Below are 14,257 nucleotides of genomic sequence, written 5' to 3' on the forward strand. Positions count from 1 at the left end.
CCATGTGAGTGGTGAATTTCTTGTTTGATTCATCACTTGAACTTGATTCTTCACCACCGCTAACCCATTCACCAAATATGGCAAATGATTCATGCTTGGACTTCTTCTCCTTCTTTTACTTGTTCTTTTTGAACTTCTTCTCAACCTTCATTAGTTGATGGTGAGGCCCATCTTTGAGGAAGACTACATACCCCATGGAGTTGATTTTCTTCAAGCATTTGTTCATCTTCTTTACTTGCTTGTAAAGGTAGGGGTTCATTGGCTCTTGATCATCACTTGAGGAGCTTTGGCATGCCTCCTCTTCTTCCTCTTCACTTGAGCTACCTTTGATGGCCATCTTCTTCAACTTTTTGACTTGCTTGCATGCAAGTGCACTATGTGTTGGTGAAGAAGGTAGCGCTCTTGGCTTGATATCATGACGTTGCTCATGGGCGATCACCTTGTTGAGGACTTGATTTGGTGTCATTGTATTGATATCTTTCTCATATAGAATTGTGGTCACCAAATCATAGTCCGGTCTTCGGAGTGAATGAAGGATCTTGCGAATGAGTTCCAAATCTTCAATTTTCTTCACATCTAAAGAGTTAATCTCATTCACAAGAATATTCAACCGTGAGTACATAGTTTCGGCATTTTCATGATCAAGTTGCTTGAAGCTATTAAGTTTATCAATGAGAACATAATATCTTTCATTTACAACATCTTTTGTGCCTTCATGGTTCTCACTAATAGTTTTCCATAAAACTTTAGCATTTTCGCAAGCAAATACACGGTTGAACACATTTTCATCAAGAGAGTTTAAAATAGCACACTTGGCTATAGCATCATATTGCTTCTCTTGTTGACTATTGCTCTTAGTTGCTTCACTTGTTACTCTCCAAACATTTAGGCCCTTAGCTTGGAGGTGTGATTGCATCAAAATCTTCCATCGTTGGAAGCCCGTGCCATCGAAACGTGGAGGAGGTCCTAGAGAAACCATCCCTTCCCCTAAAAGAGCTAACTCACTAGGCGGTGAAGCCTAACCGATCAAGTGAGCCGGTAAATACAAATTGCCAATGGAATTGGCCTTCTTTGTGATAGAAGTGAGTCCCGGCTCTGATATCAATTGAAAGTGCCGGTAGCGCGCTCTAGCCTAAGAGGGGGAGGGGGTGAATTAGGCAAACTAATAAACTTAGACCAATGCCTCCAACTATTTGCACAATATTAAACTAAACCATGCTATCTAGATGTGCAAGTATGGTTGTTCTAGTGTGAAACCCCTATCCCAAAAGAGTTTAGCAACCTATAGCCTTTCCTATCAAGAAACTACTCTATGAAAGTAAAGGCACACAAATTGCTAGCAAGAAATGCGGAAGCTTAAAAAGCGGGATAGGAGAAAGCAAACTCTCGACGCGAGTGTTTATCCCGTGGTTCGGTTAGCCACAAAGGCACACCTACATCCACGTTGTTGTAGCACTCACTAAGAGTATTGCTACTCGGCCACCAAGTCTCTTCTGTGAACACAATCACGGTCACCTTGGTCCCGGGTTCCACTAAGGAGCTTCTCCACAAAGGATGGGGGTCTCCACGTCCCCCGCACAAAGTTGTCGTCGCCGTTCCACACCAAGTCGGAGGGTCGATGACGTTGCCGGCGAGCTTCACAGCTCCAAGGGGCCGGCGCACCAAGCTCTTCTTTTAGTTCACTAGAGAACCACAGCACAATGGCTCAAGGCCTTGCAATCTCACTGACTAAGAGCTAATCCTTTACACAACACTCTCAAAGTGTGCTAAGGGCTAAGGATATGAACACTAAACTCTTGGATGGCTTGGAGTAGTTCTTGGGTGTGTATGTGACTTCCTTGAACTCCAGCAATCTTCAAATGGTCGGGGGATGCCATATATATAGGCCTCCAAGTCGTGGAGCCGTTGCTCCAATGGTCAGCAGAAATCTGCGTACCATCGGATGAACCGATGCTTCTGCCAGGGATGGCGTCGTTTCATCTGGTCACTCTAAGCAATTGAAGTAGTCGTTGGCTTCACTGACACAGTTGCAGCGACTCCGGGGACCATCGGTTAGACCGGTGCTTAGGGCGTCGGTTCAACCGGTCACACACACAGCAACTGGACTAGCTGTTGGGTCTCCCTCTTCTGCTGACGTTAATGCACCGATGCTATGATCCGATGACTCGCCGGTTCAACCGGTGCTGAAGACTTGGCTCCTACGCGCTTGACATCGTCTCTGGAACATGGTACGTTGAATGCACCGATTCCTATCTTGAAGCCGTCGGTTCAACCGGTGCTTCACTTGATCTTCACATGATCTCCAGAGGCGCACAGACTTGTGCCAATAGCCAGGCCGTCGGATCATCCGACAACCATCAGATGCATCGATGCTTGGGCATCAGTTCTTCCGGTGCTACTGGTTTCAGTAGAACTCGTCCAATTCAGCGTTTCTTTGAGTTCATTCTTCGTGTTTTGCTTTGCATGGCCTTTTTACTTCATCCCTGGGATCTAGAAATGTTCACTTAACAAAAGCATTAATCCCATTGATTGCGTTGTCAATCGATCACCAAAATCACTCGAAATGGTATAAATGGTGCCATGTTCGTTACAGCTTGCTTGTTCAAGTACAATTAACTTCGTCTTTTTTTATGAAAATAATTAACTTAGTCTTGAAGGCCTTATTTGGAAACATGCATGTGAGTACAAGTATCATAGGCCGCCGGCCGGCACAAGCAGCGCATAAGAGCAATTTCAATAGGGCTTCTAAATTTGGGTGAGCAAATGTCTATTTAAAAGCCCACTTTTAAATTTTAGTCACCCAAATATGGGTCTCCACTCCAGCAGGCCGAGTAAATTGGGCTTCTATAGAAGGTCCATAGTTGGCAGCCCAAATAGAGGGCCGCCAAATTGAGGGGATGGGGGAGAAATTTGGAAGACATACCAAAATGACAGCCCATTTGGAAGGCTTGCTGGAGATCAATTTTTTGCACTCACCGAGTAAATATGAAAATAGAAGCCCATTTAGTAGCCCTGCTGGAGTTGCTCTAATACCCTTGCCGACCGAACATCAGAAACTATTGCATTTTTCTCTGAAAATTTGTAAAGGTCATCGCAAATTACATGTATACGCACACACAACATGCTGATGGTTGTGCCATATTTGTCGAGAATCTAGACATGCAGATACGGATCCAAAATAGCCTTCAATTTTCCACACTGCCGCCAAATTGTGTCCTTGTGCATCCGATCCTGAACTACACTGTTCCTGATCAAGCAGGACGAGATGTGTGGACGCTGGAGGACGAGCAAGTCCACGAGTCAGCAGTCCGCCCTGTGCAGACCTAAAGGTGGTGCTGATCGCCACACATGTACCCACAAAGATAGTTTTTCCCTCTCTTTTTCTACGTACGTACACATCTGCAGACATTAATTTTTCCATAGGATATCTAAGAAGCATACTTCATGAGACGACTGACCTATCATGAGAGAGCAACTGAACTGAGATTGATCTCATCTAGCACTAGCAGGATAACCAAGACACTGAACTGAGATTGATCACAACTATTGTAAGAACCCGTTTTTTTATCCTTCTTATATGACGCGGCAGCGCTCTTGCCTTTAAATTCAAAAAAAAGATAACCAAGACACCCACCATGGATGGAATAAGCAACTCAAATCAATATTCCTTTCCCTAAAAAAATCAATCGCGTTGTTCAGCTGGCCGTGGTTGGTGGCTGCTGCTGATTTGCTGTGAGAGAAAAAAATACTGCTGGCTGGCTGGTGGCTGGTGCTAATTTGGTGTGAGAGAAAAGTAGTGCTGCTGGTTGCCAGCAAAACAGAGCGAATATTCCTCAAGCAACAGTAACAGTAAAGTTAGTTTAAGGGGTTGTTTGGTTTGAGGGGCTAAATTTTAGTCCATGTCACATCAAAGAGAATTTTAATATTAAGAAGTATTAAATAAAAGTTAATTATAAAACTATCTGCAGAATCCTGAGGCTAAACTGCGAGACGAATCTAATGAGGTATATATTAATCGATGATTAGCGAATGGTTACTATAGTATTACTGTAGCAAATTACGAATTAATTAAGCTCATTAGATTCGTCTCGCGAATTAGCGCTCAGCTGTTAAAAAATATAAATATTTTTTATTTGATACTCCAAAATAGTATGATTCTTTTTTATGTGACTGGGACTTAAAAAAATCTTTGAAATCAAACAAGGTCGGGGGGGGGGGGGGGGGGGGGGGGGGAATCATGTCTGCTCTTGTACAAGGGACGCCACCCCACATGCATTTAGGCACGCAGGCCCTTGACATCGACCTGGATTTGACCCACATAACCCGGTTCGAGTCGACGAGAATATACAAGCTAAAACCCTGACTAACAGGCCAGTGGCAGCGAAGTCCGGCAAGATGATGAGTGTGTGTCGGCCGGTCGGGGAGGCGCACCACGGCCAGCGGCTGAACCCATGGAGACGGCAAGTCGCGGTGAGCTGGGGCGTCGGCGACGCTGTCCTCATCTGCGGCGGCGCCGGAGCAAGAACGCCCGCGGTGGCGGCGCCCCCGGCCGCCGACGAGGTACGCCCGTCGGAATGGATGATGCTTCAGGTGGACGGCAGAGAGCAGCGGGAGGCGGGAAGCGGGAGGGCGGGCCGTCACTGGGCCTGTGCGGGTTCATAATTGGGCTTCGTTTTTTATCCATCGAAGCCCAGTTTCGGCCCTCGAAGGCAATCGGCGGTCCACAACTCAACTGGTCGCTTCGGTTCCCTTCCCACTCACTTTTGCTTCGTAATATCCCGAATTGTTTAATTTCTCCCTCTCGGCGGTCTAACTCTAACATCATTCTATTTGGCAAAACAAGAAGTGTATTTTTTTTCACCCCTTAAATATTGCAAAAGTGTGATATTCATCCTTTATGTTTAATCGGTGCAAATTAATCCTTTAACTAACTAAACCAGTGCACTAATCATCCCACCTAAACTTAACACTGGCTTAATGACTAATCACTCAGTTGCAATGTGGGCTGAGAAAAATAAATATAAAGCCCATAAAAAATTCCCAAGAAATTATCTAGTTTCAAATCCCATAAAATTTAAAATATAGGACAAAAACATTTAGAATTGAAACATTCTAGCAATTTTAGGATGGATTAGGAGATAGAACAAAAGACGCATATACCTTCAGGAGCTCTTAGATTACTAGTTGTAATTAAAGTTGTTCCTATATTAAGCAGTCAGGGAAGGAATACAAAAGATAAGTATGCAGTTAAGAGCTATGAAGAAGTAAATTATTTTCTTTAGTACTTGTCCAAAACTTCTAGAATATTTGGGTATAAATTTTGAACCCTTCAATGCCTTACATTGCGACAGAGAGAGTACTACGGTATGCCATGGCTAGGAAATATGCATGGACAACTAAGTTGCAATGGTTAAGGCATGGACAACAGCAAGGTAAGAATAATTTTTTCGAGAAAATTAACGCCGCTGATTTGTGTTGGAATGTTACATTGAATTGATTAGACCCAGCATATGACATGGATAATAAACAACGATTAGTTAGATGATTAACACGCCTTAAATCATTGTTAAACAGTGTAGGGATGATTAGTGCACCGATTTAGTTAGTTAAGAGCAACTCCAGTAGGGATTCTAAATTTGGGTGAGCAAATGTCTATTTAGAAACCCACTTCTAAATTTTACTTGCCCAAATATAAGCTTCCACTCCAGCAGGCCGAGTAAATTGGGCTTCTATAGAGGACCTATAGTTGGCAGCCCAAATAAAGGGCCACCAAATTGGGGGGTGGGGGAGAAATTTGAAAGGCCTACCAAAATGGCAGCCCATTTGTAAGGTCTACTGGAGATCAGCTTTTTGCACCCACCGAGCAAATATGGAGATGGCAGTCCATTTAGTAGCCCTACTGGAGTTGCTCGGAGGGGTTGATTTGCACCAATTAAAATGTAAAGGATGAATGACACTTTTGCAATACTCAGTGGATGAAAAACACACCTTTTCCTTTGGCAAATATCATATTAGAAAACATGATTTTGATATGAAAAACATAAAAAAATCTAATTATAAGGTATTCCCCAATCATCTCCACTATCTGACGCGTGCTAATAAAGATGATCCATGCGCATGATTGGTTTCTGAACCAGCGGACTCGCATGTCAGGTCTAGGCTCTCTCAGACGGAAATAGTTTTATTGAATCCAGTTGATAGTGTATTTTATCTAGTATTGTAGATGATATTATATTTTTCTACAAAATTTGATACAGCATGGATATGTCTGCAGATTTTTACTTCGTTTCAGATTCAGAGGACCCAAGGTATCAGTCAGTCATGTCTGGCAGCCCAGGTTTGGATTTTGCTGAATCGGTCGTTCTATGCTAACTGTTCTGGTACTACCATGACGCGATAAGACTTGTGCCACTAGCTGGTTGGGCAACTCTTGACTTGGTCTCAGTTGGTCAGTGACTTTGTGCGTCAGAGTATGCATGCTGGACTGCTGGTCACAAGTCAGATACGGCAACCTGTGCGCCTGTGCGCCAGTGCTATTGCCAAAGAGGATCAGGACTCAGGAGTACATTCGTTTGCCTCTGAATTCTAGTGACAGATTCCTGTCAATTTCAGAATTAAGTAACACCTGAACTGGCCATGAGCCCTCTATATAAACGTGCCTCCGTTGCCTCAAGTTTCATCACAACAAACTCAACCCATTAGCAATTTGGCATACTACAGAGTACCAGACAGCCTAATTCCCAAGTTAGAACCACTTGCTAGCAAAGCTCCAATGGCGTCCCAAATTGAGAGCCACCGCTCCGGTGCAGAGGTTGTTACCGGAGAAGCCATCTGCAGGAAGAAGTCCATCGAGCTGCTGGGAGAGCTCGGCCTCCCCAACGGCCTCCTGCCGATGGAGGACATCCAGGAGTTTGGGTATAACCGTGCCACGGGGTTCATGTGGCTGGTGCAGGGAAAGAAGAAGGTGGAACACACCTTCAAGAAGATCAAACAGACCGTCTCCTACGCAGCTGAGGTGACGGCATTTGCTGAGAAGGGGAAGCTGCGGAAGATCACTGGCGTCAAGACCAAGGAGCTGATGCTGTGGCTCAGCGTTGTTGAGGTCTATGTTCCTGAGGCCTCGCCGGAGAAAGTCACCTTCAAGACCGGCACTGGCCTCTCCGATAGCTTTGACGCCACTGCCTTTGCGCTTGGGGAGTAAACATTGAGTCAGTTGGATCAACCAGAAATGATGCAACGTCTATATCTTTCTTTCTATTGTGTTGCAAAGGCGAATGTATAAGTATGTTCCTACAGTTGCCCGTGTGAATTGTATCTTGAAGTTTTCTTGCAACCTGAATTCAGTTCGCATGAATGTTGTTGTCTCTTATTACAAATTTCTCTCAAATCTGGCCTTTGTGGGAATCGTATTTTATCACTTTAACCATTACGAAGATTATGTGGGAGGATATTTGCATATTTTTTTATAGTCCATCAGTCCATATCACAACTCGGAGCATAGTCATGAAAGGTTAACAACATTATTTAACTCCCCTATAGCCGAGGGTTCCCATTATCTTCATTCTGTTCCAGATTGTAATCCCTAATGAAAAAAATAGCTCCATGAGCAAAAGCCCCTATCATGATGAACCCTGCAATGTATTGGTGATGTGTATAGCTGATACTTGTTACAAATTTCTTGCTACCAAGTACACTCTATCTAGCACGTAACCAATACATATCCTCTGCCCAAAATAGAGGTTTTGACAGAAAAAAGCATAGTATAGAGCCATAGATAAATATATTTTCATGATATGTGATGAACTGGTTGCTTGTTGGTTCTAGTCCAGATAGCAGCCCTGGGATGGCGTTTTCAGCCTTACATTTTTGTGTATGTTTTCAGGTCAACCCTTGATGTCATTTTATATGAAGAGCCTTGCTTCTTGTTTTATATGTATACAGCATGACAGCATACTTCTGTTGAATTCATCTTCATAGTCTGCAGGATATTTAATTTGATTTGTTTTGAAGGTACAAGTCAACACTTTTAGCATTTGTGCGATTGTTACTGGTCTTTGTTTGTTGGCCTTTAGTGTCGTACCCCTTTTTGTTTAAGGGATAGTTTCTCTGTTCGATTTGTTAGCTTGTTCATTCGTGCCAAGTCTCCATTGGGTTGCCTTTAAGCTGTTAGCACTCCGTTGTCTTCGATTTGTATTATTTTTATAATAGCATAGGTGAGTAATTTACATGAAGATTAGGAGTTACTTTTGATTTTTTTTTAATAATGGCCGGGATGGATAATTTAGATACATATTTAGAGGATTACTTTAGTCTATTTTTATAATAGCAGAGGTGGATAATTTATTAGAAAAAAGATAACAAAACCAAGTGTTAGAATCAGTGAGGGTTCTAGGATCGACTAGACACGGATCAAGAGGGGTATCCTCCATCTTTCCTTTTCACGAGTGCAAAAGGGTTCCTAGATCTAGAACATAGAGTACATTAGAGTACAGAGAGAGAGGGAGAGAGAGACCATCACCACCGGAGGAGCTTGAGGCGGCCATCACAGGTTCGCTGATGAAGATCTGCTCTAGGGCAGCGGCGAGCGATGCAGCGGCTTCACGGTCGTGGCGGCGTTGTCGTGGACGACGGCGCCAACGACGATGAACCAGGGTTGATGGTGGCGGCGGTGAGACTTCCCACTGCTCCAGCGCCTCTCTCTAGATCGGCTAGGGTTAGGGAATGTGGGTAAGGGTGCTGGCGGCACGACGATCCTCGTGTCGTGTGCCCCGGCCCCTCACCCCCTTTTTATTTTGGCGCTGTGCAGCGGAGGCCCACCAACCATTAAGGGTTAGACGCCCCCGATCAGGGCGCGGATTAAGGCCCTAATAGACCGTTGGGTCTATTAGGAAGGAGATCAATCCAACATTCTCCCCTTTGATCTCACTTTGTACTTTAACTTTATACTTTAACATGAAACTTTTTCCTTTAGTTGTTCAATCACAGATTAATAAATAGAGCATGCTTTATCGTCACGGTCCAAGACCGATGGACTCAACATCTACCATACACATCACTATTTTGAAACAAATTCTTTATCTTTTGGGCCCTTTTTTATTCTCCAGAAATCACAGGCTTTCCCCTAAACCCATGCCGGCTATGTGTTCCATGAACACATTGGGTGGTAAGCCTTTAGTGAGCGGATCCGCAAGCATTTTCTTTGTACTTATATGCTCGAGTGTAATAGAATGATTCTGGATTTTCTCCTTCACAACATAAAACTTTATGTCAATGTGTTTGGCTGCTTTGGCAGCACCACTTGACTTATTGTTGTGAGCATAAAACACTACTGGTTCATTATCGCAGTACATTCTGAATGGTCTTTGAATGTTGTCTACCACTCTTAAACCGGGTATAAATTTCTTTAACCATTCAACCTGCCCCGAGGCCTCATAACATGCCACAAATTCAGCGTACATCGTCGATGATGCAGTGACGCTTTGTTTGGAGCTTTTCCACGATATAGCTCCCCTTGCGAGTGTGAACACATAACCGGACGTGGACTTTCGGTCATCGATGTCCCCCGCAAAATCCGCATCTGAGTACCCTTCTATCTCTAGGGAATCGGATTTTCTGTATGTTAGCATGAGGCCTTTCGTGCCTTGCACATAACGTAATGCTTTCTTTACCATAATCCAGTGTGCCTGTCCTGGATTACTTTGATATCTGCCAAGTATCCCGGTAACAAATGCTAAGTCAGGGCGTGTACAAACTTGAGCATATTGTAGGCTTCCGACAGCTGAAGCATATGGAACCGCTTTCATTTGATCGATCTCATACTGGTTCCTGGGACATTGAAATTTCCCAAATCTATCGCCCTTGACTATTGGAGCAGGTGAAGGCTTGCACATATGCATACTATATTTCTTTAGAACCTTTTCTAAGTATGCCTTTTGTGACAGTCCTAATACCCCATTTGTTCTATCTCGGTGAATTTCAATTCCCCAAACAAATGAAGCTTCACCGAGATCTTTCATATCAAAGTTTGAGGACAAGAATTTCTTTGTCTCCAGTAGCAGACCAACATCACTACTAGCAAGTAGAATGTCATCCACATATAGGACCAGGAAAATAAATTTTCCACTTCTGAACTTTGCAAAAATGCAATTGTCCTCCTCATTTTCTTTAAACCCAAATTTTCTTATGGTTTCATCAAACTTTAAATACCACTGCCTATAGGCTTGCTTTGATCCATAAATGGATTTCTTTAAACGACACCACATATGTTCTTTTCCTTTCACGACAAAACCTTTTGGTTATGCCATGTAAACATTTTCATACAAATTCCCGTTGAGGAATGCCGTCTTTACATCCATCTGATGTAACTCTAAGTCATAATGTGCCACCAATGCCATTATAATCCTGAAGGAATCTTCACACGAAACCGAAGAAAAGGTTTCGTTATAGTCTATCCCTTCTCTTTGCGTAAAACCTTTTGCCACGAGTCGTACTTTGAATCTTTCTACATTCCCTTTGGAGTCATATTTTATCTTGTAAACCTATTTACTGCCTACTGTTTTGGCTCCTTTAGAAATTTCCTCTAAGTCCCAAACACCATTGGAACTCATTGATTTCATCTCATCCTTCATAGCTTCCAGCCATTTAGATGAGTGAATACTTATCATGGCTTCTTCATATGAAGTGGGATCACCCTCCATATGAACCTCTTCTGTATTATAAACTTCATAGTCGTTAGAAATAGCCGACCTTCTTTCTCTTTGTGACCTTCTAAGGGCCACTGCTTGTGGCACATTTTGTGCCTCAACTTCTGGCACATTTTCCATAGGGGGCTGTAGCACCTCCTCCTCATGTCCAACCGCGGGTTCAGGCGGTTCCTGGATGACAGGTTCCAAACCTTCGCTCACTGTTGGTATGGGTGGAGTTGCGACAGGTGTTGACACCGTAATAACTGGAATAGTTGGCGCAGCAACAATCGAAGAAGGTACTGACGTCACTATTTCAGGAACTTTTGGTGCAGCATCAACAGGTAGTGAGAAAAATGGCTCTTGAATCATAGGAGTAGGCACATACACCCGCTTCTCCTCAAGGTCAATTTCTCTAGGTACCATGCTCCCCCTGATCATTTCACTTTCTAGAAAGACAGCATGTCTCGTTTCTATAAACTTTGTATGTCTGTCTGGGCAGTAGAAACGAAAACCTTTCGATTTTTCAGGATAGCCTATAAAATGGCAGCTTACAGTTTTGGGATCCAGTTTTCCAATATTTGGATTAAACACTTTAGCCTCAGCTGGGCTCCCCCAGACCCGTAGGTGAGTCAGTGAGGGTTCTCATCCTGTCCATAGCTCATATGGCGTTTTGGGCACCGATTTGCTTGGCACTCTGTTGAGAATATGGATGGCGGTTTTAACGCCTCCATCCACAGACTCAATGGCAATGTGGAATAACTCATCATACTGCGCACCATATCCATTAGTGTACGGTTGCGCCTTTCAGCTACTCCATTTTGCTGAGGCTCCCCCGGTGTAGAGTATTGAGCAACTATACCATTTTCCTGTAAAAACCTCGCAAAAGGTCCAGGAACTTGTCCATAAGGGGTATGTCGACCGTAGTACTCCCCTCCACTGTCTGATCTTACTATTTTAATTCTTTTGTCAAGCTGATTTTCAACCTCAGCTTTGAATATTTTAAATTTATCCAATGCCTCAGATCTTTCTTTAATTGGATAAATGTAACCATAGCGGGAGTAATCGTCTGTGAATGTTATGAACGAATCATAGCCATCCACACTTTTCACAAGAAACGGTCCACATATATCAGTGTGGATTATTTCTAATGTTCCTGCACTTCGTGTGGCACCCTTTTTGATTTGCTTTACAATTTTTCCTTTAATGCATTCAACGCATTGTTCAAGATCAGAGAACTCTAACTGTGGAAGAATTTCACTCTTCACTAATCTTTCAATTCTCCCCCTCGAAATATGACCTAAACGACAGTGCCATAATTTCGATGAAGTATCTTGAGTTCTCCTTCTTTTCTTTGTTTCTTTCTCTGACAAGGATTCATGCACATTCACATTACATACAGAATACACTTTATCACGCAGAGATAATAAATAAAGATCATTGTAAAGGATAGCATCACCAATACAATTATTATCAAACCATAGTTCACATTTGCCATTCGCAAAATGACAATCAAAACCATCTGTGTCTAAGCGTGATACACTTATCAAGTTTCTTTGAAGCGAAGGAACAAATAAAACATCTTTTAATACAAGCATGAAACCATTAACTAGCTCGATGGAGACATCGCCAACAGCTTCAACATCTGCCTGTACTCCGTTCGCGACTTTAATGTGTCTTTCGCTTCTTTGCGTAGTCCTTGTCGAACGGAATCCCTGTAAAGAATTTGCAACATGCACAGTTGCACCAGAATCAATCCACCAAGTAGATTTAGAAAACTGTAAATACAGGGATTCATTAACAAATGAAATTACATTCTCACCATTCTTTGCCATTATCATCTTTAAGTAAGCGGGGCAATCTGCTTTACGATGCCCCTTGTCAAAACAGTGGAAGCACTCATCTTGTGCTGGAGGGCGCTGTTTCTGATACTTCTGTGGCATAGGTGCTTTGTCTTTGGACTTTGGGGAAGAAGCAGCATGGAAATGCATTTTCTTGTTATTATGCACAAAATTGACAGACCCACCATTCTGTTTCTTGAGTCTATCTTCCTCTTGTGCACACATGGCAATTGCCTTTTCCATGTTCCACTTATCTGGCTGTGAGTTATAGTTTACAACAAATGTTGCAAACTCTTTTGGCAGAGAAGCGCATACCAAGTGCACCATAAACTCTTCTTTAAGATCCAAGTCCATTGGTTTGAACTTGGAGTTCAAAGCGCACATCCCCATGATATGATCTCTTATTGTACCGGCATTGCCATAGTACCTCTTTGTGACCAACTGCTCTATGATCTTTGTAGCATAAGTCTTTGAAGAACCAGTAAACTGATTCTTTATCTTTGCAAGGTACTCAGCAGCTGAATCACACTCTCCAATTGAACCCGAAATGTTAGGATCAATTGTGTTCTTTATAACTGCCACACATTTCTTGTTGGCGTTATTCCACTTTGTCTTTCCGAGATCATAAGCCATCTGTAAGGGAGCATAGTCCCTTTGCTTTTTCTGCCGCTCAACATCAGTGTCAGAATCTCCTCTCACTGGAGCCGGTGGCTCAGTGGGCTTTGGAGTGGTGATTATCTCATCCACTTCTCCACAGACGAAAGCAAGATCAACCTTCTTGATCCATTCGCCATAGTTGTCTCCTTTTAGAGTCGGGATGTGACTGATGAATCCCATCAAGTTCATCCCCGCTGAAAATTTCAAAAAAATAGTGAGAACATAATAACAATAATTGCATGTAAAATTCCAACATTGGTCAAAATAGAACATACAACTGTTTATGCAATTAAATCTATATCACCGTTGGGCAGAAATAGAAATAAATGCACAAGAACTATAAAATTATAGTATTGTAATTAACAATGTTGGTCAGAAAATTAACAATACCATAATCCTCAAAATTACTTTAAACAAGCTCTGAATTTTAATTGTCTTGTTGGTTCGAATTAAATTAGAGAGCAAAAACTTTAAACTTTGCAGCGGAAACATGTAAGAATTTCTTTTTCCAGAAGCAAAACTATAAACTTTTATCTCTAAACAATAAACACGTTTGTGCAAAATTGAATAGAGATCACACTATAATCAAAAACCATTCAAAAACTATTGAAATTTGCTTCTGGAAAAAAGAAAAAACAATGAAATATCAATATCATTGGGCGGCCCAGAGATGAAAAACAGCCCACGTCTCGCTCAGCCACCTCCTCATGGGCCCGAGGCCCGACAGCCAACGGCCGGGCCGCCGATTTGGCTCGCCGCGGCGTCCCCTCCCCCGCCCGAATGGGCCGCTTGCCGGCCCAGAAGGCGAGGCGCTCTCGCGGCCGTTGATCACGATCGGACGGTCGTCCGCGGTTTTCGCCAGATCAAAAACCGCGCCGCCGTCGCCGCGCCCCAAACCCTAGGATCATTCTCTCCCTCCCCCTTTCCTCTCTCCACGAGCGGCGGCAGCCACTGAGTGGAGGCGATGACGGCACGGCTGGCCGGGAAGGGTGGCGGCGCCGCCACGGGTCCATTCGCCGGCATGCGCACTCGCCCCCGTGCGAGCGCACCGCCGTCGAGCGGCCTCGCTGTGGCTCC

The 14,257-nt window shown here is 43.4% G+C and overlaps 2 protein-coding genes across 2 annotated transcripts; one reads left to right on the forward strand and one right to left on the reverse strand.

Moving 5' to 3' along the window:
* The first annotated feature begins 4,348 nt into the window (after positions 1-4,348).
* LOC120665295 lies at positions 4,349-7,369 on the forward strand. Its single transcript, XM_039944823.1, has one exon. The coding sequence runs from the start codon at positions 6,773-6,775 to the stop codon at positions 7,199-7,201; it is 429 nt and encodes a 142-aa protein (XP_039800757.1). The 5' UTR covers positions 4,349-6,772; the 3' UTR covers positions 7,202-7,369.
* Positions 7,370-12,337: 4,968 nt separating this feature from the next.
* On the reverse strand, positions 12,338-12,986 carry LOC120695885. Its single transcript, XM_039979096.1, has 2 exons — positions 12,505-12,986; positions 12,338-12,397 (listed from the first exon to the last, which is right to left on the reverse strand). The coding sequence occupies exons 1-2, from the start codon at positions 12,911-12,913 to the stop codon at positions 12,351-12,353; spliced, it is 456 nt and encodes a 151-aa protein (XP_039835030.1). The 5' UTR covers positions 12,914-12,986; the 3' UTR covers positions 12,338-12,350.
* Positions 12,987-14,257: the final 1,271 nt, after the last annotated feature.

Source organism: Panicum virgatum, chromosome 2K (assembly GCF_016808335.1).
Source record: "Panicum virgatum strain AP13 chromosome 2K, P.virgatum_v5, whole genome shotgun sequence".
Lineage (NCBI taxonomy): Eukaryota > Viridiplantae > Streptophyta > Magnoliopsida > Poales > Poaceae > Panicum > Panicum virgatum.

Bases quoted from the DNA above. Each gene is read 5' to 3' on its own strand.
- LOC120665295 (XM_039944823.1), top strand. From the start codon at position 6,773: ATGGCGTCCCAAATTGAGAGCCACCGCTCCGGTGCAGAGGTTGTTACC.
- LOC120695885 (XM_039979096.1), bottom strand. From the start codon at position 12,913: ATGGGGATGTGCGCTTTGAACTCCAAGTTCAAACCAATGGACTTGGAT. The intron at 12,398-12,504 runs GTGAGAATGTAA...AATTCTTTACAG, and splicing joins GATGATAATGGCAAAGAATG to GGATTCCGTTCGACAAGGAC.